Source organism: Mercurialis annua, linkage group LG3 (assembly GCF_937616625.2).
Source record: "Mercurialis annua linkage group LG3, ddMerAnnu1.2, whole genome shotgun sequence".
In the NCBI taxonomy this organism is placed as follows: domain Eukaryota; kingdom Viridiplantae; phylum Streptophyta; class Magnoliopsida; order Malpighiales; family Euphorbiaceae; genus Mercurialis; species Mercurialis annua.
This window is the reverse complement of record NC_065572.1, coordinates 10,418,234-10,446,128: the sequence shown is the minus strand read 5'-3', so window position 1 is coordinate 10,446,128 and position 27,895 is coordinate 10,418,234. Positions and strand designations below refer to the sequence as shown.

The 27,895-nt window shown below is 29.1% G+C and overlaps 2 protein-coding genes and 1 long non-coding RNA gene across 4 annotated transcripts; 2 read left to right on the top strand and 1 right to left on the bottom strand.

The window, feature by feature from the left end:
- The first annotated feature begins 258 nt into the window (after window positions 1-258).
- LOC126671969 (uncharacterized) lies at window positions 259-1,700 on the top strand. Of its 2 annotated transcripts, XR_007639201.2 has the most exons (3): window positions 259-524; window positions 907-967; window positions 1,199-1,700. It is a non-coding gene; the product is annotated as an uncharacterized LOC126671969 (long non-coding RNA). The 2 variants fall into 2 exon arrangements; XR_008790458.1 differs by lacking the exon at window positions 259-524 and having other exon boundaries at window positions 532-967.
- Window positions 1,701-5,049: 3,349 nt separating this feature from the next.
- Window positions 5,050-5,717, bottom strand: LOC126671968 (uncharacterized). The gene has a single exon (XM_050365816.2). The coding sequence runs from the start codon at window positions 5,635-5,637 to the stop codon at window positions 5,110-5,112; it is 528 nt and encodes a 175-aa protein (XP_050221773.1). The 5' UTR covers window positions 5,638-5,717; the 3' UTR covers window positions 5,050-5,109.
- A 10,290-nt stretch (window positions 5,718-16,007) lies between these two features.
- Window positions 16,008-23,635, top strand: LOC126673586 (uncharacterized). The gene is made up of 14 exons (XM_050367787.2): window positions 16,008-16,347; window positions 16,442-16,576; window positions 16,969-17,119; window positions 17,825-17,898; window positions 18,122-18,181; window positions 18,270-18,482; window positions 18,765-18,896; window positions 19,117-19,791; window positions 20,124-20,316; window positions 20,417-20,610; window positions 21,028-21,132; window positions 21,752-21,891; window positions 22,703-22,981; window positions 23,078-23,635. The coding sequence occupies exons 1-14, from the start codon at window positions 16,132-16,134 to the stop codon at window positions 23,340-23,342; spliced, it is 2,832 nt and encodes a 943-aa protein (XP_050223744.1). The 5' UTR covers window positions 16,008-16,131; the 3' UTR covers window positions 23,343-23,635.
- The last annotated feature ends 4,260 nt before the right edge of the window (window positions 23,636-27,895 follow it).

Genomic DNA, 27,895 nt, shown 5'->3' with positions numbered 1-27,895 from the left:
CAATTAAATCCTTATTATTTTTAAATCAAACAAATAAACCCTTTTAGTTTACTTTTGGGACACTTACCCCTCAAATTTTTGGTAAATATTTTAAATATTAAAATTATTTTTGAACTTTTTTCCTATATGATTATGAGAGACATGTCAACCATTAACGAGTGTGTCTAATGATGTTGGATGAAAGAGGTTATTTGTTCTATTTGAAAATAAAGAGGGCTTAATTATACCCCAAAAAAGTAAGAGGAAATTACACAGAACACTCTCAAACACCAAAATATTCTCACTATCACTGACACGCGTTTCTGGCTACAAAAATACATCAATCTTCTTTTTCTTTTGAAAAATACGACAGTAATAAACACATTATATGGGTTTATTCTACACAATTAAATTGGTTTCAGATGTTTATCCTGTACAACAGTCGTCGTCGTCGTTGCCACTGTTGCCTTTGCCGCCATCTTCACCGTCCTCATCGCCACTTTGTCCTTCGCCGCCATCGTCAATCAATGTCATCGCTAAATTAGGTATATGTCTATCTTTTTAATTGAACTGTATATTGTTAATTTGATATGTAATTTCAATATAAATTAAGGACGAATGTGTTGAGTCCAATTTTGAAGCTGTTCTGTTATTTTCAAACTAATATCAGTTATTTAACTTATGCATATCTATTGTTTGATAAAATGCCACAAAGAGATTTTTGATCCTGTAGTGTAATAATTGGTGGGTTTGCTAATGTTATGGCTGCAGCATATTTTATAGAGAGTAAAGTTGTACAAATTGAAAATTGCTAACCGGGTGTTTGAAGTGAATTTGTTTCAGCTTAGGTTTCTATTAGGCTTCAAGAACAGTAAAAAAACTCCATTGTTTATCATCTTTTTTTGGTGGGATTTTTCAATTTGGCAGTTGCGGCATTCTCTTTGCACCACTCCATGTAGATATGAAGGTCCCATTTGTATTGCTATTGGTATGTTTCTACTTTTTTGATTAATAGCAATTTGGTTCAATGTGGGCATCATAGTTTGTTTTTAAGTAAAAGGTAAAAGAATGAACTAACTAATATTTAACCACAAATAAAATGAGTTAAGAAGATACCTTGTAATTAAAGTTTTGGTTTGTTGATTGCAGTAATAAATTGTTATATGGAGAACCAAAATCATTGTCCTCTCTTGGTCTGAAACTAATCATTAAACTATAGTCTTTTTGCAGTTGCTGCTATCAAATAGTCCTTTACAATCTTCAAGCTTTCGTTCACGGAAATAGAATGCAAGGAGGCATACTTATGTGACAGTCCTGCTTCAGCCAATTCTCTACACACCATGCAAGGCTGAGAAATGATGTTATAATAAGCGTGAATTGCTCCTTCAATATCAAAACCATCAAGCTTTTGGAATTCAAGAAGCCTATCCAGTACTTTAGAACTATAAACTGCCTGAGCAACTAGCTATATGAAACTTGTTGTACTCGGACCATCTTCTTCATGGATAGCTCCCTTTAATGCATCTTCAAAAACGTTTTCAATTACAATACTAGTTTTTGGGGTACCACCACCCAAACCTCCAAATAAAAGAGAACCATTAACGAAAATTGTTCCGAGGGGTAGCATAGAGAGCACTTGTTGCTTTTTGTATTCTTCTCGAGCATTATTGCTTTTTGTATTTTTTTTTTGTAAATTTTAAATCCTATGATTTATGCTTGTTTCTATAATTCTAAAACTCTTGTCTTCTTAGTAAAACGATAGTCAATTGTTAGTAAACAATTAGTAAATTAACTTATCTTTTAGTAAACAATTAGCAATTTTTTTAGTAATTGAAAATGAATGGGTGTTGGGTAACCAATGGTTAACATTGGGTAAACTGTTGGTTAACTTATAATAAATTTTATTTTGAATATATAATTAATAAAATCGTTAGTAAACTGTTATTGAACTTAATTTTTTGTTGTTAGTTAACCAATGGTGTACCAATAGTACACAAATAACCTTATTTTTAGTACACTGTTAGTAAACGTTGGGTTAACTGTTGATAAATGTGTAATAATTTTTATTTTGAATATATGGTTATAAGTTGTAGTATTTTGTGTAAAAAATTCTATTAGCCTTTTTATAGTTTTTATAATTTTGTCTTTAGAATACCGTTAGTGAACCGTGAGTAAACCGTTTATCTTTGTTTAGTAAACCGATAGTAAACCGTTGGTAAATTTATATTTAGTAAACCGATAGAAACCATAAGTTTAATATTTTATAATTTTAAAAAATAAACAATAGTAAATTGTTTTTAAATAAACGGATAGTAAACTCTTGGTAAATTTATATTTAGTAAACCGATATAAACCATAAGTTTAATATTTTATAATTTTAAAAAAATTAGCAATAGTAAATTGTTTTTTTAAGTAAACTGATAGTAAATCATTGGTAAATTTATATTTAGCAATAAATTATTTTTTAAGCTATATGTTTTCTAAAGGTGTTTTTATGTTTTCCAAATTTTATATTTTTTTTCCTCATATGTCTGTCATTTTAATTGTACTTTGTGCTTATTTTTTTTCAAAATCTTACTTATAGGTGTAACTTGATTTTTTGAATCATTTCAATTAATTGCAGTCATGGAAAAGCATCTTTTTATTTTAATTATATCTATTATTTTGTACTAAATAGTTTCTAACAGTTCACTAAAGGGTTACTAATTTTATATATCTTTGCTGATCAACTGCGGGAGTGTATTGCATTTCTTTTGTATCAATATGGGAAAATGAAGATGATTGAAAATTGGTAATATAATAGTATACTAGTATTTTTTTTCAACATTGTATGGCAAGGTAAAATAATTGCTCCTAAAGGTAACATAGTTGTTAGTAAACCGTTAGCAAACTAACTTATCTTTTAGTCACCGAGTCTCAGATACTAATTTGTATTGTTTTTTCTAAGATGCAAAATGAGGTTTCGTGGGCATTAATTCTTGATATTTATATACTATGAAGCTCAATGAAGCTCTTCCTTCCAGTTGTGCTACAACAGAGAGATCCGAATTGGAAGAAAAATAGAGTCTGAAAGAGAAAAATCAAACCTGCTATGTTTTGTGATTTTGTTTTTAATTTATGATTGTAATGATTTTGTTGTTGGTTATCAATGGTTTACTAATAGTATACCAATAAATTTAATTTTAGTAATACTGTTAGTAAATCTTGAGTTAACCTTTGGTAAATCCATAATTATTTTTTGATGATACTCTTAATTTTTTATGTAATAAACTAACTTATTTTGTTAGTAAATTAATAGTAAACCGTCAGTACATTAACTGATTATTTAGTAGGCCGTTAATCCACTAATTAATATTTTAACATTTTATAATTTAAAATATAAATAATAGTAAGTTGGTGTTTTAAGTAAATCAATAGTAAGACATTGATAAATTTATAATAAAATTAATCTTTAGTAAATTGATAGTAACCCGTTAATAAATTTAAATTATAAAATTTTCGAACTAATTTTGATAACTTGACGTACCTATGATGAGCCACATCTGACATGAAATTGGAACGTGCAATGCATAATTAGTTTGAAAAGAAAACATAATAAAATGTACAATAAAATGAAATTATAAATTTGGACATTAATTTGATAATTGATATATACAAAGTGAAATGACAGATGAGCAGAAGATGAAGTTGAGTTAAAACACAAAGATGATTTGGATTTTTCTGTTAAAACACATAGATGATTTGATTTATAATAAAATTAATTGATAGTAAATTGTTAATAAATTTAAATTACAAATTTTAATTAAACTAAAAGCCAACAAACAAATTGGGATTACACTCCTACTTTAGTCAATTCAGTTTATATTCATCTAAGGCCATGAACAACAATCCAAATATTTTGATACATATCAGGGAAACTATTAGAAACCTCATTAAGCATTATAATCTTCTAAATCTACTCACACTAATCCAAAATCTCTTCATGAAAATATCAAACACCATCCCATCATCGGAATTATATATTTTTCAACTAATCTTGCAAGGCACAACATGTTTAAGAAAAATCAAAGAATACATACTTAGCCTCCTCCATGTCACCCATTCAAATATACCCAGCAAAGATAGAGTTCTAAAAAAACCAAATCTAACACAGGACTTTTATCAAACACATTGCGAGCATAATCAAGTTCCCTCAAACAACAAACTTATTGATCAAAGTATTTTGCAGATTAGACATCAAAATCAAAATCTGTTTGCAATACATGATAATGAATCAATTTCCCTTTAAATTCAGAGAATCTAAGAGTGCATAACTGAATTAAAAAATAATGATTCAGAGAACCCACTTTATACAAACCAATTTCAATCAATCCCGCCATTTGAAGAACCAAAAAGAAGAAATAATCTAGACGATGATAATTACCTCGCCGCATCATCGAATCCCATTTCCCATTTCAAATCCCTTCAAATAACCCTCTCTATACAAACCAATTTATGTAATTTTCAGGATCTTGTAATTGAAGGGGGTGAATTAAAATCCGTTGATTGATTCTCTGATATTAGTTTTGTGATTTTGGAAGAGATCTGTTGCCTTTTGTACCAATCGTATTTCTCAAACTATAAAAGTTTATTTTTGCAACAAAACTTTAGTCAAACGTAAACTTCAATTAATTTTAGTCAATAGGTGCTCTTGAGAATATTTAGGTGTTTTGAGGGTATTTGTCTAAAAAACTCAAAAAGTAAAAGGGCTGATTTGTACTTTTGTAAAAACTATGAGAGTTTTTTTATACCTTTTGCCTAATACTATTGTTAAAGTCTCACCCAGTAATTTTTCAGATGAATTGGTTATTTAACGAGTTATTGCCTTTAAATAGATTTAACGAATTATACATAATTGCAACAAAATGTTGAAGCCGAGACAAATTTTTTAAAACTAAAAATTGATAATAAAAATAAGATGAAAATTGCAAAAACAATAAAAAGATTTTTGTTTTTCTAATATAAACTAAAAAGTTCTTATTTGGTTTTTAAGGAAAGTCGGAAAAAACCTGGAAATTATGAAAATTACACTTTCACACCCAAAATTCCATTAAAAGCAAAACACTATAAGCCCACTCTTGGGTTTACTCTTTAACTTGTCAAATTAGACCCCTTATTTTGTACATTAAATATTTTTTCACTTTGAATTCTACTATTTCTTGCATCAGAAACCAAATGCTGCCTAAACATTACAATGAAAGCTTCAACTCTCTCATTTAACTCCTCCTTAGACAACAACTTATTTTGTTCTTCACAATCAACTTCAATGTTTTTTGGTTGTTCCACGTCACCATGTGCCTCTTTTGCCCTAATTTTGCTTAACTTTTGACATTCTTTTCTTGGTTTCTTGATTTCTTGAATCTTGACTTGTGATTTATCACTATTTTCTTGAACATTTCGGGTTGAACGAATATTTCCGGAGGTGAAAACGATCGCGAAAAGAAGAAGATTAAGAACGAGAAAAACCCTAGAGCGCCATTGCTCTATGAAACACAAAACTAAGATACGTTTAAGGCATGCCATTGCTAGAGTTGTAGCTGCTGCTATTAATATTTTGTGCATGTATTCATCTTCATCATGCTCTCTCTCACTCTCTACTACAACTTTCTTGTAATCCATTTTTGTGTATAAATTATAATAATTTGAATATTGAGACCACAACGGTAGTATTTATAAATGTGGAATGGGAGACAGAATCTGATTGAAATTGGATTTATTTGTAAATTTTATTTTATATGTTTGGGGTTTTGCTTATGGCATGTTTGTGATGATAAGAGGTGTAGGTTAGGACGTGACTAAAAGAATAATGAGAGTGCAGTTGATAAGGGAGACAAACAAACATGCTTTAGCTGCAAACAATGATATTGCAAGTTACCTTAATATTTGTGTTTTCAGAACCGGGTTGGACTGGATTGAACCGGATAATCAAGACAAAACCGATGATTGACTAGTTTGAACCAGCATTGAACTGGTTTAACATGTGGTTCAATCGGCTAAACTATAGACTATTTACATACATATAATTTGTTCAGCGGGTTGAAACGCTTTCTAAAATACTGGTTTAACTGCTTTGAACCAAAAAAAACTGTATGAACATGTTGAATTTTAGAATCTGCCGTTTTTAAAAAAAATTATTAGTAGTTCATTTTTTGAGAAATTTTTAAAAGCTCGCATTTATAGTTTATAAATAAATATTTAATTTAAGCGGTTTAATCGGTGATTAAATTGGCGGAAACTTGAATCACCGGGCACATCAATTCGGTTTATAAACCAATGCCTATGATTGCTCCAACTCAGGATTTTTAGAGATGTAAATGTTTGTTTTGGGTGCTTGGCGTGCTATATATATCACTTTTTCTTAAGGCAGTGATTCCAAACATTGGTCCAGTTCAGTGTTTGGAATCACTGCCTTACAGAAAAGCCTGCAAGAACATAAAGAATATTTGTCTCAACTTTTTCAATAACTTTTATCTATCAAATGATTCTTTTTTTCAATTTATTTCTAAAGTTCCAGCACCTAATATAATAACATAAGATATATTCTCATTGTTGGAGTTTATTTAAGGTCTAATTATTTAAAAACCACCCATCTTGTAACTGTTTTTCATTTATACCATGATTTAGGAAGATTTTTAATTCTATTTTCGTTTTTTATGTTTCATCTGTACTCCAAAATTAATTTTTTTAATAATTTAATTAATGTAAGGATGAAAATATTAAAAAATTATTAAATAGAAGGATTATATCATATTTTTTTTATTTTGGAAAAATACAAATAAATGACTAATTTGAACTCTTTTTTAAAGAAAAATAGGTCAATTCAATTCATTAGAGTATAGATGAAACATAAAAATTTAAAATAGAGTACAATTGAAAATTTTACTAAATTATGGTATAAATGAAAAAAAATTATAAAATGAGTGATTTTTAAGTAATTAGCCTTTATTTAATATTGGAATAAGTACAAATTTGGTGTCTATATATTTTTTAAAATATTTATTATTCTTAATAAATTTCACACAATTAAATTTAATATATATTTTTATTTAAATAAATAATCACATTTTTATTTATTAAATTTGACTGCTATAATTAATAATCACTCTATTTTTAAAAAAAAATTAACTTCTTATACAATAAAATTATTTCATATACACTTAATTGATCAATTATAATTACACTTCACAAATTTAATAATTAATTTTAATTAAATATATCATTGTATTTTTTATTTATAACTTTTAATTGTATAATTTTAATTTAATTGACAATAAAAATTATTTTTTTCTTATAAAAAGTAATTATTCTATATATTTTTAAATATTGTTCACTTACAATTATATTTTGCATAGTAAAATTTTAAAAATAATTTTTTATGAATTTTTTATCATTTTTTATAATATAAAATTAGATATTTTTAAATTAAATCATTTTTATTTATTAAAATTAAAAAATCTGATCCAATCCGGTTGAACCGGTCAAACCGTAAATCCCCGATGAAACCGGTTTGCTTTCCGGTCCGGTTTTAAAAATATTACTTTTTATTGAGATTTGAAACATGAAGATATGTGTGGCGGAGGTTGAAGAAGACCCATCACATGAATAAAAGATCTATTTGATCCCAAGGTGGTTAAACTCTTACTTTATCTACTCAAAAATATATTTTATGTAAAAGATAGCATTTTTAACCCATTAACCTACATAAAGATACATTTTCTATTATTAAAAATATGGCTAGCCTAATATAAATTAATAAATATATAAATTAATTTTTTTATTTTAGTGTTATTAAATTGATTGAGTAGTAAGAAAAATATATTAAAAAATTAATTAAGTGTAGATGTTATCGAGCGGATGCATCTCTCTTATATTTCAAATACATCTCTAATACATTTCAGATACATCTCCGATACATTCTGTATACATCTATGATACATATTGGCTTACATGTCAGGTATATTAGATAATTCCTGATTTATAATTTTCGACACATATTTGATACTTTTCTTATACATATAAGATACATCTCCGATATAAATTTGCTACATCTCCGATAATTATTTTGATACACATTCGATTTTTTAATCCCTTTTTTATGTTTTTTTATACATCTATACTATATATAAAAGCACGGATGGGGGGGGACAGACAAATTTACTGAATAATCATTTTCAGTTTATTACTAAATAAAGGTTTTATAGTCATTAACTAATTAGTTATTTAATTAATCACTATTGTTTAAAATCCTAATTAGAATAGGTAGCTAAATTATTTCCAATTTAGTTTATAGTATATAAAAAATAACTAAATTGTCTCCAAATTAGTAGGAATACCTATCTTTTAATTTGATTTAACTACAAAATTAAAATATTATATTTGGTCAATATATTATTATTTAAATATCTATCTTATTATTTTTAAAGATATTATTAATAAAATTAAATTAATTATTTAATTATGATTATTATAAAACCAAAAGAAGAATAAAGTCAGTATGGAAAAAAATTAATAACCGAATATATAATATTTATTTTTACAAAAATTCTTAACTAATTTAATATTAATTATAAATAAAAAAATTAATATAATTACAATAAATTTACTAATAATTACATTGACGAATTACATTACGAGCCACGTGCATATCACGTAATGCGAAACTAGTCTTTTTAAAAGTGTCAACAATAGTGATGGTAAGGTTTGATTTATTGTTACCTTAATTTTTTCTAGAATCTTCCAAAGACTCCCATGAAATAAAAACTGCAAAAACAAGAGTGTATAGTGTAATATATAGTTGAAAATCAGTCTTGTTCTCTTTGCATCTTCTATCCAATCCACCATCAACACCAGTTTATCCATATCGTCATCACTATTCTGACTCCGTCCAAATCTTGCCCGCAGTAAGGTATATTTGTAATTATTTATATGAGAAATAAAATTTTCAAATCATACATAAAGAGTGAATTTTGGTAGAAAAACTGGATTGAACATTATAGATTTTAACACGAAGATAGTATTGCCATGATATGAAGAATTGAATTAACTGCAGTGATTTCCATATCTTCACGTTTCTCTATAATATTTCCTTTTGATGTTTTTGTGCTATTCAACCATTTCTTCTTCACTAACCATTTTTAAATTATTTTTCCAACCAAGGCATAATTAAATACTAAATTATGTATCTTCAACTAACCATAAAATTATGTCTTTTTTAAAAAAACTTTAAAATTTATCAACTATAGTTGAAACAAATTTATCATAAAACCATAATCTTAAATAAAAAGAAAGAAAGAAAGATCAAATTCTTGTGGCATATAGAAGATCTTCTTCAACAGTGAAGAAAAAGACAACCGCCCTCACCATTGTTAGCTGCCTCCTCTGCGGTGGTTACTCCGACCGAATCATTGTTCAAACTCAAGCGGTTACTAATTTCTCCAATTGTTATTAATTTGTAGTTATCATAATAATTAGTCTAATTTTAATCATATTTTAAATTATTAAAAGTAACTCAGTTATTAATTTTTAACCAATAAAAAAACTGCAATCTCCATTTTTTCGACAGTGATGGAGATTTGGACTTTTTTTTAACAAATACAATTTATAGGGTTTGATTTTATACTTTCTGAATTGCAATCTATTTTAATTAAATGTATATTTTGAAATTTAGATTTATCTTAATAATTTTAGAAGCCTTTGTGTTATGTGTGCAATTCTTGCGTATTCATCGGATTTTGCATGTTATTGGTAAACACCAGTGTGATATTTTCATAACTTAACAATAATTAATGAGAAACATATATGCTAATAAATAGCTTTTATACCGTAATTTTTAATTTGATTGTTTTAAAACATTAATAATCACAAAATATTATTGGTAGTTTTACATTGTAATTGAAGTGTTTTTTGAATTTATTAACTGTTCTTTACTCTAGCATATATGTTTTAATCTAATTATTATAATTAGTTTTAGTTTCAAGTTACGACCGAGTTCAACAGCAAGCGAATTATGCTATAAATTGAGATGTTATTTTTTATTTTATTTTTAAAAAAAAAAATATTTTGTAACATTCTTATAAAATTGACGTGAAGTCGTGAATAAGTATATTTTATTAATTTAAATAATTTCTTTTCATTAAATTTTCTGGAAAAAAAAATATTTGTTAATGCTTAATCACAATTATAATCTTAGCAATCTTTCGTTCTATTTGGATCTCATCCATGGAAATGAGAATTGGAGATCAAGTCTTTAACGTAATTACGAAGAAGAAAATAACTGATGTTTAAGTGCTTTTTTTCTCGTGTTTCATGAGTTTTATTTAATTTTAAAATAATATATTTTTTGTATACTTTATGAATTTTTTAGTCATTTTTAAGAAAATTTCATCCCCAATTGGGTGTTTATTTCCCCTTTATGGGTGCTTATATCACATATGACGAGTTTTCTTTATCACATTTACTTATGAAAGAGGGGCTTCTCAAATGGCCACTCTAGCTCAAATCCTTCCTCGGCTACCTCATTGGACACCGCTACTGTCAGGTAAGATCGAATTAATTTTATTATTGTTCTTAATTTAAATAATCAGGTATTCTATTATGGTGATTGTTGCTCTGGATGATCTCGGCATTTCAATTTCTGCTTTCCTACAAAATCAAGATAATATTTATAGCACATTAGCCGCTACCAACTGTAAGTAATTTCTTTATTTTTTATTATTTTATGTTTATTATTCATATCGCTACCGTTCGTTTAACAAATTATCCACATATTGGTATTTAATTTGTTAAATGAATGTGTAATTGGATGGCTCAAATAGTAGCCGTGAAGTCCACTTTTAATTCTTTTATTTCAAGAGGGTTTCATCATCTTCATGAGATGGCTTTCTTATTATATATTTATATATTATTATCTTTGGCAAAAAAAAAAGGTTTGATTTATTGTTGAGTTTGATTTATTTAATATATATTTGAAAATCTGGAATATGTTATTTTATTTTTTTAAATATAATTCAGATCTCGTAATCAAAAAATGGATAAATCTCCGATACATATTCAATACATCGGCGATACATTTCCGATACATATTTGTTGCATATTTGATATTTTTCTGATATATATTTGATACATATTTTTTACATCTCTGATATATTTTTTGGTACATATGTGATATAAATTTGATAAATGTGTGATATATAATTTATACATGATAAATATATTTTTAAAGTTGTAATATGATTTATACATGATTTTTTATACTATATAATTTTTTATGTTATATAATTTATACATGATAGCCACACCTTTTAAATAAACTTAATAGATACATCTCCGATATAGAAATATTTTGTTATTTGAGGAGCTATGGCATCGAGCAAGACGGGGCAAAGAAGAACAACAACAACTTGAAGAAGAACCATTATTCGCTTGGCTTGCGGGTTATCCTTTTTCTCATATACATTTTTGATACATTTATTATAATAAATGACATGAACTATTTATTTAGGTTAAACGAGTAATATATATTTATACATTAGACATATAATAATTTTTTAGAATTATCATTTATATATCATGTATATTTATATTTTTAAAATTTAATATATTTATTTATATTTAGTTTTTTAAAATTAAAAATAATATAATTTTTAAAAGGATTAATGTCAAAAAAATCACGAACTTTACACGTTTTTCCATTTTAATCACGCGGTTTAAATTTTCTCATTCTCATACATGAACTATCACTTTTTCCTAAATTCATACACGGTGCTGAGGTGGCACTCTATCATTGGTGTAAAATGACCTCCACCTCAGCGAATTGCGAAAATGGAGCCGTGACACCTCAACATCGTGCATGAATTTGAGAAAATAATGGTAGTTCGTGCATGAAAATGAGAAAATTCAAACTGCGTTATTAAAATGAAAAAACGTGTAAAGTTGGTGAATTTTTATGACATTAACTCTTTTTAAAATGTATATAGAACTAATAATTTTTTAACATAATTTAAATAATTTAAATATATAAATATTGTTTGTCTTATCAAAAAAAACAAATGATTCCATTTTATAATTGTCCAGTTCATTAATATAATGGATGTTGATTGCTTTCTCTAATTTGATGGGCCTTGACCACCTCATTTTGTTGTAGAATAAGGACTGACCAATTTATAATTATCCAGATTTTTTTTTTACTTGAGTTTTGTTAAAAAGGCAAGCACTACTAAAAAAACAGCCATTTAGCGACGGATTTTTCCGTCGCTAAATGGCTAAATTCCGTCGCTAAACTCGTTTAGCGACGGATTAGCGACGGACAACGTCCGTCGCTAAATATCTGGTCGCCAATTTTGCAGCGACCGAATACTTTTTTTTTTGCGACGGATTTAAAAAAATTTGCGACGGATTTTGCGACGGATTTAAATCCGTCGCAAATTTTTAAAAATAAAAAAAAAATTATTTTTTAATTAAAATCGTAAAATGAAATATTATTTAAACGGTCAACCCCCGTCACACACCCACTGGCTATACAACACACACCCGCACTGACCCGCAAATATCGCAAATTTTCCAACTTCCCAGTAGGTCACCCATCCTTCACATTACTCCCATACACTCCTCTTTAACTTTGTAGTTCCCCCGCGCGTGACTCCAACTTATCCAGCTCAGATTCTTGTTTTATATCTATGTATATTATATTTAAATATAACAAAAAGGTACTCCCGCAATTTACTCCCATATTATATAAAATAATTATTTTTTCATACTAATTATTTTTAAATAAAATAAATTATTTTTTAATAATTATTTTAAATAAAAACAACAAATTATTACTATTACACTTTACTCCCACATTCTAATATAATAATTTTGTTATAAATAATTATTTTATTAATAAATAATTATAATAAATAATTAATATTGTTTTTATTAATAAATATTTGTTTTAATAAATATATTTTTTAATTATAATTTTTTAATAAAAATAATACTTTTAGCGACGGATTTAGTAATCCGTCGCTAAAAGTAAGCATTTAGCGACGGACGTGGTATTCCGTCGCTAAATGTATTACTTTTAGCGACGGATTACAAAATCCGTCGCTAAAAGTGAAAAACAAATTGGCGGGATTCATCCCGCCACTTTTAGCGACGGAATTTCCGTCGCTAAAAGTGGCGGGATTCATCCCGCCAATTTTCTTTAGGATTTAGCGACGGATTTTGAATCCGTCGCTAAATCCGTCGCAAATTTTGATTTTAGCGACGGATTTGAAATCCGTCGCTAAAATCCGTCGCAAATCGACTGTTTTCTAGTAGTGAAGAATCTTGTGTTGATAGGGATGAAACTGCGAAGATTGCCATGAGTTGTAAGCTTATTGGTTCTACCTTATAATTGTGAGCGAAGGAAGCGCAGATCACGTGGAGAAGATTTTTTGTTATTGCTTATATCATGCGCACGCGTGTCCTCATTTTATTGGGATGACATAAATGTAAAGTTTTAGTATTTCGTGGTATGAATGTAAAATAGATTACTTAAATGGCAATTAGTGTAATTGGAGCTCAATTTTTGATAATTTTGTTATTTTCTCTACTTTTTAATATACTAGTTTCGCATTACGTGCTATGCACGTGGCTCGTAACGTAACTCGTCAATGAATATATTAGTAAATTTATTATAATTATATCAATTTTTTATTTATAATTAATATTAAATTAGATAAGAATTTTTGTAAAAATAAATTTAATATATTCGGTTATTAATTTTTTTCATACTGAATTTATTATTCTTTTGGTTTTATAATAATCATAATTAACTAATTAACTAATATCTTTAAAAATAATAAGATAGAAATTTAAATAATATTATATTGACAGTATTTTAATTTTGTAATTCAATCAAACTAAAAGATAGGTATTCCTACTAATTTGACAATTTTGTTATTTTTTACATACTAAAATTAAATTAGAGATAATTTAGCTACCTATTCTAATTAAGACTTTAATTACAATAGTGATTAATTAAATAACTAATTAGTTAATGACTATAAAACCTTTATTTAGTAATAAATTGAGAAGGATTATTAAGTAAATTTATCTGTCCCCCCTCCTCATCCGTGCTTTTATATATAGTATAGATATAGATATAGATATGACTAATAAATTTTGATTTAAAAGATCAAATTATATTTATTTAAAGGCGTAATCATTCAGAAATTCCTAACCATTAAACCTTCTTTTCAATTATATCCTAATGTTATAATCTTGTCAATTTTATCCACTTTTGAATTTTTCCTTTTCAACCCTAATTTTTTAATTTTTGATAAGCTTTTTATTTTAAGGATGAAATCATCCAAATAACTAAGTTTAAAGATAAAATTATATTATTTTCCATTCAAAAAAGTACAAACAAATCCTTCAATTTTAAAAACTAACAAAAAACCATAATCAAATTAAAACCAATTTAAATTCTTAATTAGTTTTATAAATAAATTAAAACCGACGTAAGTTAATTCTGACCCGTCACTGACCACCCTCGAATTCAAATCCACCTTCTAATCCACCATCGTAAACCCGCTCGTCCTCCATCCATTGAGGACGAGCAGGTAATCCAACGTAGGAAAACCGCCCGTCCTCCATGGAAGGAGGACGAGTAGACCTTGCTCGTCCTCCTTTCATGGAGGACGAGCAAGGTTAAGTCTGATTCGTCTTCCATGGAAAAGACGCGAATCAGTTTCATATCGGAGACATTTTAATGTCGGGATGTTTGGCGATTTTTTTTATTTAAAAATTAATTATTTGAATATCAAAATTTATTTATATTTAATTAAATTAATTAAGAATATATAGAGAATTGTGTGTGGAAGAGGGTCTTGTTGTACTATTTATAACATTTATGTCTATCTAGAATATATCTTAAATATAATTTTTTTAAAATGTTATCCAAGTGAAAAGAGATCAATTTGATGCTTTAAGGTGCAATTGAAAAAGGAATAAATTATTATAAAGCCCTTCACATTTGACATAATTCACACTTTAGTCTCTCCTATTTGAAAACTAAACTATATGTGGCCCCTCACTTTTGCTTCCGTCAACATTTTAGTCCCTCCATTTATTTTTAATGTTAGTCAACGAAGTCAGAGCACTTATGGGTAAATTAATTATCAAAACTGAGGGACGAAATCGTTGACAAAAACAAATGTGAAGGGTGAAATCGTTGAGTAAAATAAAAGTGGAGGATCATATAGTTTCGTTGACTTCATTGACTAACATCCAAAATGGACGGGAAGATTAAATCGTTGACAAAAACAAAAGTGAGGGGCTATATAGTTCAATTTTCAAACAAGAGGGACTAAACTGTGAATTATGTCAAATGTGAGGGGTATTATAGTAATTTACTCTTAAAAATTCAAAGGTGGATAAAATTGACAAAATTATAATATCATGATAGGACTGAAAAGAGGTGTAAGGTCTAGATTTTTGAGTGATGAGGCCTTATTTAAAACTGCACGACTAAATGTCTAACTAGGATAGGATGTACCAGGGTAATTTTCACCAACAGTCCCTGAATTTTCGTCTCTTTTCCAACCATCGCTGAACTTTAGTTCATACTCCGACCGTCCCTGAACTTTAATTTCATATCCCAAAAGTCCCTAACGCCATTTTTATAGTAACTCCGTCCAATTTATTTTTTTATTTCTCTGCATAAATGTCATCTCATCATTTTTAATTTGCACCACCTAAGCGCCTAGTTATGTATTCAAATCAACAAATTGGACGAAATTACTATAAAATGATGTTAGGGACTTTTGAGATATGAAATTAAAATTCAGGGATGGTTGGGGTATGAATTAAAGTTTAAGGACGGTTAGGGGAGAGAGACGCAAATTCACGGACATTCGGTGAAAATTACCCGATGTACCAATAACATAACATAAATATTAGGGTGTGTAAAAGCTATATCTAAACTGCGAGGAAAATCAGTAAATATATCAAACGTCAGGGGTCATACCAATATTTAACCAGTAAGTCCATCGTCAACAACTCGATAAAGAAAGAAAGAAAACCCTAGCTAAACCCTAACTGCAAAAACTCACACTGGTGCTCGCTAACCATCTCTCTTCTATCACAATGGCGAAATCTGAATCAAAATCCAAGAAGAAAAACAACAAAAAGAAGAGCCAACGGTCAGTTTCAATGAAGCTCACAGCGGCAGCAACAAAACAGAATAATAATAATCCGTTCGAGTCTTTATGGTCTCGTCGCAAATTCGATGTTCTCGGCAAGAAAAAAAGCAAAGGCGAAGAGCGTCGAATAGGCCTTACACGTTCTCTCGCTCTTGATAAGGTAAAATTTTATTTTTGTTTGTGTGTGATTATAATTTCGTTAATTAATGAAATGTGAAATGTTGATTTTAATGTGTAAGCTTTGGTGACGGCAGAGAAATAAGACGCTGTTAAAGGAGTATGAGCAAAGCGGAAAGTCGTCGGTTTTTGTGGATAAGCGAATTGGAGAGAAGAACGATGAGTTAGGTGAATTTGACAAAGGTATTATGCGGTCCCAGCGTGAGCGTCAGGTAACAGCGTCTTCTGCTTTTTTAGTTTAATTGACCTTTGTTTAGTTTGTTCTAATGAAATGCATTTCAATTTTGGATTCTAATTGATTTCTTGTTACTCAGTTGGAAATGTTTGAAAGGCTGGTAATTGCTACAATTTTAATACTTTAATGTCGAATTTCGCATGTTTTTGAAAAATAAAATGAAGGATTCAAGTTATCCGAACTCTTGTGGGGTCTACATGATTCCGTTTGTGATGATTTATAGCTTTCGGAAGCAAAGTTTTCGGATAATGAAAGTAAAATTAGAAGGCAATTGTTTGTTATAGATATTAACTCGAGAGGCACTATTTTCTCTGAATTTTTTGGGTCCTTTTTTTGATAATATTTGTTTATGGTTCAATTTGTTTCTAGATAAAATTAAGCAAGAAGAGCAAGTATAACTTATCAGATGGAGAAGAAGATGATTTCGAAATTCCAAATCTTGGCCCTCTTTCAGAGCATGATGATTTTGGGGATGAAATGCTGTCTGATGATGATAAAGATGCTGCAGATGAAACACAGAGTATGTATGAACTTAGACAATCATTTGGGATTTGCTTATGTAGTGATATGTGTCAGTTGATGCCGTTTTACTTTTTCTGAGTGGAAACTTGTTGCTGCTGACTACTGCTAGTGCTAACCAATATTTGCGGAAATAGCCTACTGCATACAGTTTTGATATATAGTTCTATTGCTTCATGGCTTCAAGCTACCATTTTTTAGTATGATTCTTAGAATGCCTCTCACCTAAGTGCACTCTGTCTTTATAATAGGGTGATATATAATGACTATAATGAGTTCTTAATGAGAACTCATGCCTGATGCTTTATTTTCAACTGTTAGGCTCCTGACCATGTCTTCATACATCCAAGTCATCTAGTACAACCTTATACAAATTGAAGTGTTTTTCTTTTTAATATTTCTGCCTCATTCTATACATATTTTAGAGGGACACCTGAAGCATAGTTTCAGACACCACATCTGTAATTTTTGGTCAGTACAGATGTGATCGTGTTTCGTTCTCTTCATGTTGTTTATGTACTTATATTTTGCTAACCATTTCGGTTGGCACTTTATATATGTTTTTAGGTCATTAAGTATGTAGTCCAGATGTCTATTAGTAATTGTTGTGTTGGTAGTATGACTTTGAGGCTTGTTTGGAAAGTTCTTTTTTTTTTTTGATTTTTTGGTTGATGACCTCAATGATTATCTCTTGTTTCCTTTGCAGGGAATTCTGCCACCTTAAAGCATCTTGATGCTCATGTGGCCGAAGAGGGTACGACAGTTGAAGGAGAGGAAAAGGTAAGATTTTTATTACCTCAGTTTTGGTGTTTATTTGTCCTGTCAAAATTTTGGATCACCTATTAATTCATTTCCTAAAATTTTAAGGCTGAAAACTGAACGAAATCCATATGCAAGATTGCTAAAAATAATTTAATTTAGCTGTTTTTTTTTGTCTAAAAATTTGCAATTGAGATGGAAAAAAGAATCGGTTTATGATTGAATCATGACTTCCTTGTTGCAGAGGCACAAAACCAAGAAAGAAGTGATGGAGGAGGTCATTTTGAAGAGCAAGTTTTACAAGGTGCGGAAACCTGTCTGATTGGAACTCTTTCACGAATAGGAATATTTCTTTTCTTCTGATTTTGAAAAATTTATTTCACTTATACCAGGCTCAAAAAGCGAAAGATAAAGAAGAAAATGAACAGTTGATGGAAGACTTAGATAAAAATTTCACATCTTTAGTGCAATCTCGAGTCCTGTTATCTTTAACTGAACCAGGCAAGATGAAAGCCCTGAAGGCTCTTGTAAATAAGGACATTCCAGATGATCACATTAAGAAGGTTGATGTGTTAAGTTCTCAAACTCCAGAAGCTCTTGAGCAGGTACTGTTTGATGCTCTCCTAGTTTGCTACTTTGTCAGAGGTTCATCTTGATGTTATAGAAGTTCTGGGTTTATTTTCTTTCTTCATTATTCTTCTTTATGTTTGTCATGCCACATTCTTTCCAATTTAGAGCAGTAGTAACTTGAGAAGAGCAGGCCCAGCTGCTAGGTTTTTTCCTTTGTCACTGTTATTATAAATGATATAAAGCTCTACACTAAAAGATAGTAATTCATACCTGACTTACCTAATTCATAGCATAAACATGATTTCTGTTTCTGGCAGGATAACAAACCTGATTCTTATGATAAATTAGTAAAAGCAATGATACTGGATATGCGAGCTCACCCTTCAGACAGGACGAAGACACCAGAGGAGATTGCCCAGGAGGAGAGAGAGCGGCTGGAGCATTTAGAGGTATGCTTAAGCTGTACTGAATACTGATGGTTAAGTATGTAGCATGGAGTAGATTTAAACAATGCTTACTCAGTTATACTGCATACCGATTTCAGTATAACTTATTTTTCTGTACAAGAAACATAATTTTTTCCAATGTTTATCAGTATTGATCTATCTTATCAACTGCTGTAATAATTCAAATCGTTTACTAACTTCAATGTTACTTCACCAATTTTAGGAAGAGCGTCAGAAACGAATGCTTGTGAATAATGACTCTAGTGATGAAGACAATGATGATGCTGACAAGCAATCAACCCAGAAGATAAGATCATTATCTGGAGATGATCTGGGTGATTCCTTTTCTCTTCAGGAAGAGCATAAGGCCAAAAAGGGTTGGGTTGATAAGATTCTTGAAAGTAGGGATGATGACGACTCTGAGAACGAAGATGATAATCCTTCAGAAGATTCGGAAAGTGTTGAAGATGGTGACAATAGTGAAGGATCTGATGATGGTGATAGTGGTGAAGATAATGTTGAACATGCTAAGACTCTATCTTTGAAGGACTGGGAACAAAGTGATGATGATAATCTTGACTTAGATTTGGAAGAGGATGAAGAAGAGGATGACAAGTTTGATGAAAGTGAAAGAATAGATTCCAGAGACCACAAAAGGTCAAAGAAGAATAATGAATTTGAAATTAGGGAAGAAAATGGAGTATCTTTAACTGCAAAGAAAATAAAGCAGCACTCAAAAGAACCAGATATTCCATTTTTAATTGAAGCCCCAAAGAGCTTTGAAGAATTATGTGCACTATTGAATAATTGTTCTAATGCAAATGTTATCATCATAATCAATCGCATTCGGGCAAGCAATGCGATAAAACTGGCAGCAGAAAATCGGAAGAAAATGCAAGTAAGAATTTCTTCCCCTTTTTCTTTGTGCTACGAGTCCTGTTTTTTCCTGGGTGAAGATGTAGTAGTGGGTTAGTTGGCTGTTTCTGAGATATTGGTTTTCTGGCTTTTTACAAGTTATGAATGTAAATAGTTTTAATTTTTTCTTTGCTTCTTTAAATTTTAAAAAATAAATGAACTGTGCCGTTTAATAAATGTTAGTCAATTTGCTTTCAGATATTTCTTCAACGTTAGTTGCTTCCCCACCCCCCCTGATTCTTTGATCTCAAGTTTTAAATTTGTTAATCATTTAATATTCTCATTATTGTTAAATTATACTATTCTGTCTTGCAGGTGTTTTATGGTGTTTTATTACAGTATTTTGCTGTATTAGCAAATACGAAGCCCTTGAACTTTGAGTTGTTGAATTTGCTGGTGAAGCCATTGATAGAAATGAGCATGGAGATTCCATACTTTTCAGCAATATGTGCTCGTCAGCGAATCTTGCGAACCCGAACACAATTTTGTGAATCTATTAAGAGCCCAGGTCGGATGTAATGAGCCAAAATGCCGTTTCCGCTGTTTTTTTTCTCTTGGGAATTTATTGTACTTCTGCAGCTTTGTATTCACTAATAAATTTCTTGCAGAGAATAGTTGCTGGCCTTCCATGAAAACATTGTCTCTCTTGAGGTTTTGGTCTATGATTTTTCCGTGCTCCGACTTTCGACATGTTGTCATGACACCGGCACTGTTGTTGATATCTGAATATCTCATGCGTTGCCCCATCTTGTCTGGGCGAGACATTGCAGTTGGATCTTTTCTATGTTCTATGCTTCTCTCAGTATGTAAATTCTGATCTATCAATTTTTTGGCCATATTTCATAAAGTAAACAGGATAAAAAGTGCTCAACTTCTTTTGCACTTTACATGAAATCCTGTTTATTATTTTATGTGTTTTTATCTTGAAGCTGGTAGTCAGATTGTGCAGAAGTTACTCTTAATTTACACTATCAATTTAATCATGACTTGTCTTGTTCATGTGCTGCCATTATATTATTGTTCTCTCATTCAGAAAGAACCTACCCTTTTGCACATCACAATATAATAGTGCTGTACATCACTTGAATTTAGATGTATAATAATACTTATAGCGGCTAAGTCGACCGTGGCATCTTTAAAATTTGGATTAGTAACTGCTCATCTTTTTCCCATCATCTTTACAGTTGCAAGCTATTAATGTGCTCCTTTTGTATCTCAGGTGACAAAACAATCTAAGAAGTTCTGTCCTGAAGCCATTATATTTTTCCAGACTCTTCTGATGGCTGCTACTGAAAAAAAGTCAGCCGCTTATCAGGATTCTCAGGTATATAAGAATAGCATGATGGTCATGTTATGTGGTATGGCTTCATTCCAGTGTGTAGTATTCAGAGTTCAAAAAAATGTTCTCCAACCAATTCTTTCAGTAAAAAGATTTCATCTAACCAGTTATTAGATTCCGTTCCCCACCAAAAATAAGTGAATTGCACAATAGAAACATAGATGCTTATTTCCATCTGGAAATGATAATAGAAGGGTAATTCTGGAATAGGATTTTGTTTGCTATCATATCTTTATTATTGGATTTCTTTAATATCACTAATTTTTGATTGAACTCAAACCCTGTAACAGTTTCACTCAATTTAGTAAAAGGGAAAAACTGTAGTTATAAAGCCAAGCAACTGAATGGATTAGGAAAATACACCATATATAGGTGATAGTTGATAAGTTTAAATTAATTGGATAAAATGGTAAAATTTGAAACTTTTTTCTTATTAGGCCTGTTTTCGGTAGCTGTCTATGCACATTCTGAATTATGTTCCCAACTTACCTAAATATTTCTGTAGTATCTTTCAGCTGTGGAATTTCTTTACATTTATACGTCATCAAGGAATTGGGACTCGTTGTAGCTTAAGAAATGACCATCATTTTATATTATTTTGCAGTTTCATCGTTTTGTGGAACAAAAATCAATGGGGCCCTTGCTGTGTATGCGCCATTGTGTAAATGAGATTAGCCCTCTGAATTTCTTCATGATAATGGACATGCCAGAAGACTCTTCCTATTTCAGCTCTGATAATTTCAGGTCAGCAATGAATTTTGTGTCTCGGATATTATTTAATACGGCAGAAGTCCAGATTTTGGTATTTTGTCTTGTAACACGAGACCTAAGAAACATGGAAACCTCAAAATAGTCAATGTTCTATATCCAAAAACTTTTCAAAAACCGGAATTTTTCAGAAACTCTGGGACGTGTCAAAATTTTAAAATGGTTTTCTATATTTTTAATATTTAGAAACTGTGAATAAACTTTATGGAAATGTTTTAGAAACATCGACATTAAAAAGAATAAGAAATACATTTTTTTTGTTTTCCTATTTTCTTATACTCTTTTTTGTTTTTCTACTTAAATAAGAATTCTTCATTTAGTTCATATTATTTTTAATATTTCCTAGTTAAAAATGGCTAATAATTTTTAAATTTTAATTTTATTAGTATGGTATAATTTTGTTAAAAGATATTGGTATTATTTATTATTACTATTATTATAACGATTACTACTTTTAGTTTTCTAATACTTTTAAGAAATCTCATCTCTCTATGTCGTTTTGTGCCTTACCACATGTATCAATTCCATTTCCATTTCCGAATACTCGGCTTGGGACATTAATTGTGCAGGTATCCAAATTCATTTGATATTTTGAAAGGTTTAAAATTTATGTATAGAACATGGTTTTTAAGGCTGTAATTTGGTGAAATAGGAATAAGATTATCAAGTGTACATTGCTCTTTTACATTTGCAAGATCCTGCACTGCAAATATGTGCCATTGCTGTTTGCTAATTTATAGAAATTGTAGTATTTAATAATCTGTGAAAATGTATTTAACATAAACAGGGCTAGTGTGCTGATTACTGTGATAGAAACGCTGCGAGGATATGTAGAGACTTATGAAGGATTGAGTTCCTTTCCTGAAATTTTCTTGCCAATTTCAACATTGTTGCTAGAAGTGGCAAAACATGAAAACTTGCCAGCATCATTGCAAGAAAAATTTAATGATGTGTCTCAACTTATTACGAAGAAAGCTAATGAACATCATATGCTGCGGCGTCCACTTCAAATGCGGAAGAAGAAACCAGTGCCTATCAGACTACTTAATCCAAAATTCGAGGACAAGTAAATTACCCTTTCCTTCATGTTTCCTTTTATCTTGTTTTTGTTGCATTTTATTTCTAGAAGTTGACTGGATCCATTGGTTTATACTGTATGTAGCTTTGTTAAGGGTAGAGACTATGATCCTGATCGTCAACTGGCGGAGACAAGAAAGTTAAAGAAACTTTTGAAAAGAGAAGCGAAAGGAGCAGCTCGTGAACTGCGGAAGGACAATTATTTCTTAATGGAAGTGAAGGAGAAAGAAAAAGCACAAGCGTATGCAGAAAGATCAGAAAAATACGGGAAGGCGAGAGCTTTCCTCCAGGAACAGGAAAGTGCTTTCAAATCTGGACAGCTTGGAAAAAATAGCAAGAGAAGAAGATGAAACTAGTTATTCCGATTTCCTTGTCCGAGCTACTTGGATGTCTCCGATGTCTTTTCGCATAATCCGGAAGGTAAACATGCTTTCCAGATCCTCTTTTTGTTCTTCCAAAAGAGGTCATGCACTGATTTATAGATAAATACATTGGTTTATTTATGAGAGTTGTAGAATTGAGGCTTGCTACTTTGCTATGTATTTTATCATTTTGGTGCAAGGTAGTAATAACTTAGAGCCATGTAAAATTATCCATGTGCAATATTTTTTGGTTATCATTTAAATTCTTCATTATTTACGTACTTTCCATTGACAGTTCCTTGAAAGTCTTCTCTCTCATTGCGCGTCCTTTTCCTCAAAATTCAATGTTTGGATCGAATATAAAATCTATGAATTTAGATATTTTTTAAAATTATAAAATTTTGAAACAATCCATCATTTTTATAAATAATGGATTTCAGAAGATGAGAATTCAAATGAGAAATTTGAAGAATGATTTTTTTTGGAAATTTACTCTTTTTGTCCTGTTAAACTGTAAATTTTGTTTAAACATGTCATTTTTTTAAGCAAAACAGTGTATCGGGCTGTGCAAAAATTGAACCGTAAAAATCGGATTGAAATGAAATTGCAACTACGGTTTAGTTATTTGGTGAGTACAGTTTTGTTCGATTTGTAATTAGATAAAAGTTTGGTGTTCGGTTTGAGCATTTTAAAAACTAAAAATCTGAAAACTGAACAATCAAATAAAAAAAATATGAATATATATAAATATGTATTATTTGGTTTTTATTCTTATATTATAGTTGATTTATAAGCTAATAAATTTCATACAACATATAAATATGCTAATAAATATAGAAATATATTAGATATTTATTAATTTATTATTTAAATTAATTTTAAGATAAAAAATTAAAAAAATAGAAAAAAGTAAAAAAATTTAATCTTTTTACCGAACCAAACCGGTGTAATTCATGTTTCAAGTTTGGTCCGGTTCAATTTTGAATCTTTACCAAATTTTGGTGTGCGGCTTGTTCGGTTTGCTGACCGAACTAACAGATTGCACAGCCCTACCTCAATGATACTCAATGTTCCACTTGAATTTATAAATTAAGCACCATCTTTGTAGTTTAAAAATGCAAGCCCACCAATTAAGACCTAAATTATCACGGATTTCACAAGTGACACTGACAGCATCATTGAATGTCAAAATAGGAACTGAAAAATTGAATTTTAGACTCTTATGATAATGATTCAACTTGATAAACATTATTGGGCACAAAATATATATCAAGAGTCTTCTACAAAGTTAATTTTTTATTTTGAAGAAATTTATCTGGTACTCTAAATAAGTTTCCATTATATATGCAAATAGAAGTAGTAGAATTGATAGTCACAAATGACAATAGGCTGTGTATGTGTATGCACTATAAGAACTAAACAAAATTCAAAAATATTATAGTGACGATTGATCATGCACTTGACCGAGCTTAATGTTAGGTCAGGCTTCAAAGATTCTCATCTTTAATAGTAATAAGAGCAAATTATTTAAAGACTCATGAGATATATCATAATTAACAATTTGTTACCTCTTATTTTAAAAGTTTACTTAATGGTCCTTCAGTTTTAATTCCGTTAACTAAGAGATCCTTCTGTTAATTTGAGGGACCAAATCGTTTGACGGATTGAAACTCGGGTACTAAATCGTTTAAAAGTGAGAGACCAAATCGTTTGACAAAATTAAAAATGTGGGACCAAATCGTTCACAAAATTAAAGATGGAGTACCAAATCATTTAAAAATAAGTATTGAAATTAACGGAGGAACCTAATAGTTAATGGAATTGAAACTGCAAGACCATTAAATAAACTTTTAAAATAAGAGGTACTAAACTGTTAATTATAGTATACTTCAAAAAATTTAGCGTAATTTGCCCTAGTAATAACCACTCAAAAAAGGCAAACTAATTGGAGTACAATTGCACTTGGGCACTTAGCTGTGATGGCTAAAAGCCTTATGTGCGTGAGGTCGGAGTTCTACCCCGACTCTCCATAACCCGTTATTTAGTTGATTTAGAAAATAAATTATAAAACGGATACTAATTAACCCGCTAACTCCTGCTAACAACTAACTTAGAGCATCTCCAATGAACTCTCTAAAATTGTCAAACTCTTTAAATTAAAGAGTTTGACAATAAATTAGGAGTACAATGGACTCTTTATTTTTTATATTTAGAGTAGAGAGTGAAAATGGCTCTCCACATGTAGAGCGCCATTTTCACTCTATACTTCATTTTTCAAATAATAAAATTTTAAATTTTAAAAAATAATGTGGTTATTTTTACTTTTAAATATTATATTTTTACTTTTAGTAAAAAAACTGAATAAATAAATGAATAAAAAATTAAATAAAAAAAAATTATTTTATTAATATTTAACATTTTTATAAAAACAAAGTAAAATAAAATTTAATATTAGAGAGACAATTAATTTAATAATATTATTATTTAATATTTTATTTTATTATTAATTATTAAAATTATATATAATAAAAAAACTGATATTAAAGAGTCAATTGTAATAAAATTTTAAATATCACTCTTTATCTTTAAGATGCTCTTTATTTTACAAAAGATGCTCTTTATTTTACCATTGGGAATTCTCTTAGAATAGTTATATCTCTGGTAAAAAAAAAGGATTATAGTTTAAATTGATATTTGATTTTGCTAAAATATAAAATAAATATTTTTCTTTATTTTTTTCTTATCTTAAGAAATTAGAATTAAAAATTTATTTTTGATCAGAATATAATATAGTATATCATACATTTTCAACCATTTAAGCAAATTATACTAATATATAGATAGATTTATTTTTTTGTTTTTTAACTTTTAAAAATAAAAATATATCTCCACCAATTATTTAAAACGATTTTAATAATAATTAACTAAATTTATCCAAAAAATAAATAAATAATAATTAACTAAATTGGTTACGGTTCAGTTTGTTTTAATCGTTTGGTGCATAATCCTAAGTGCAAAGGTCTTAGGTTATTCATTTCTTATCAGGTGTTCTATTGTAGTAAACACAGCTAGCTTTTTCTGTAGTTAATGCTGTCACTTTTTATTTATTTAATTAAATGTTTAGTAAAAAGCAGGTTAAAAGCTTAATGCACCTTTTTAATCATTTTAATGCTTAAATTTGTTTGACCGCACCTACCATATCCAACACCCAAATCAACATTTTCCTCCCCTTTTTATGAAAAATTATACAACACGAACATTGCATCATATTATTCGTATAACAAACTAATGGTGCGTTCGACATGTGAAATATTTCATAATAAAAAAGTATATAATGATAAAAAAAATAACTATCATAAATGCTCATTTTTTTATTGTAAATATGACTTGACACAATGATAGAAGTAGAATTACTCTTCTTTTTGTATGTATTTTAATATTGTTATCGTATTTTGGTACTCTAATTAGACTTGTATTAGAAAAATATTATTCTTATTTGACAAAAACACTACAAATACTACTTTGTAAGTAATAATTAGTGTTAGCAGCTTTTAGCAATTTTCTAATTTCATTATAATTTTCAGCACTTTGAATTTTTAGATTTTTATTAGTTCATCTTAGAATTGGACAAGAATTTGAAGATTAATTTTGTAACGAAAGAATGACGATTTCAAATTCATCAAGTTCGATATGTTTAATTCTAAATTATGAATTCTTTTTCATCTTCTTTTCTTGTTATTGCCTTTAATTTAATGAGTAGTTAAATTCGTTTTTCAAGGATTGATATTTGAGTATGAATTATTAATTGACTGAGTTTTAGTTCAATAGCAATTTACTGTATTTTAATAATTATGTTTAATTCTTAATTTAGATTGATTACCTAAATTAATGTTTTGTGCTGAATTTTTGACTTGAAAGAGCTAAAATTCGATAGACCGGTAATTAAAAACTTAAGAAATCATAACACCAGAAAGAGTAATTAATTGAGTAATTTTAGAATTTGCTTAATAATTATAGTTTAACTAATTAATTGCGTGCTTAATAACACGAGAGTGAGTTACATGTTCGATAATTTGTTAAATTGTAGTTTTTCTAATCTTAAACTGAGATATGAAAGCATACAAAAGACTAAATACGTTAATTTAGCAAATTAAATCAATTCCAGCAAGTCATTTACACATTTTAGGACTATCACAAAAAAGGTAGTAACAGTCGTATAGGGCATTCAATATCACCTAATAAAATCAATCAAACTTAAATTTCCAGTTTAGACTTTGTGCATGTAATTAATCCAGACCAATCAAAAATCCGCTATTTATTAGAAACCGTCAAATTTAGATGTATGCTTAAAAGTATCTGCTACTTGCTTTGCCTGTCCAGTACATATCAAGTCATATGCACGTCAAACATGTTTACTGTTTTCAGACTTGTTTATTTCCAGCACTATTCTATGGACAATTATTGAATGTTGAAATGAGAATAAAAACGAACGTGTCCGGTAAATAAAGTCATTAACTAATAAACCAAGCACACGAGTTTCG

Coding starts and splice junctions, on each gene's coding strand:
- LOC126671968 (XM_050365816.2), bottom strand. CDS start 5,637: ATGGATTACAAGAAAGTTGTAGTAGAGAGTGAGAGAGAGCATGATGAA.
- LOC126673586 (XM_050367787.2), top strand. CDS start 16,132: ATGGCGAAATCTGAATCAAAATCCAAGAAGAAAAACAACAAAAAGAAG. Junction 18,483..18,764: donor CTCCAGAAGCTCTTGAGCAG/GTACTGTTTGAT, acceptor TGTTTCTGGCAG/GATAACAAACCTGATTCTTA. Junction 22,982..23,077: donor AATCCAAAATTCGAGGACAA/GTAAATTACCCT, acceptor TACTGTATGTAG/CTTTGTTAAGGGTAGAGACT.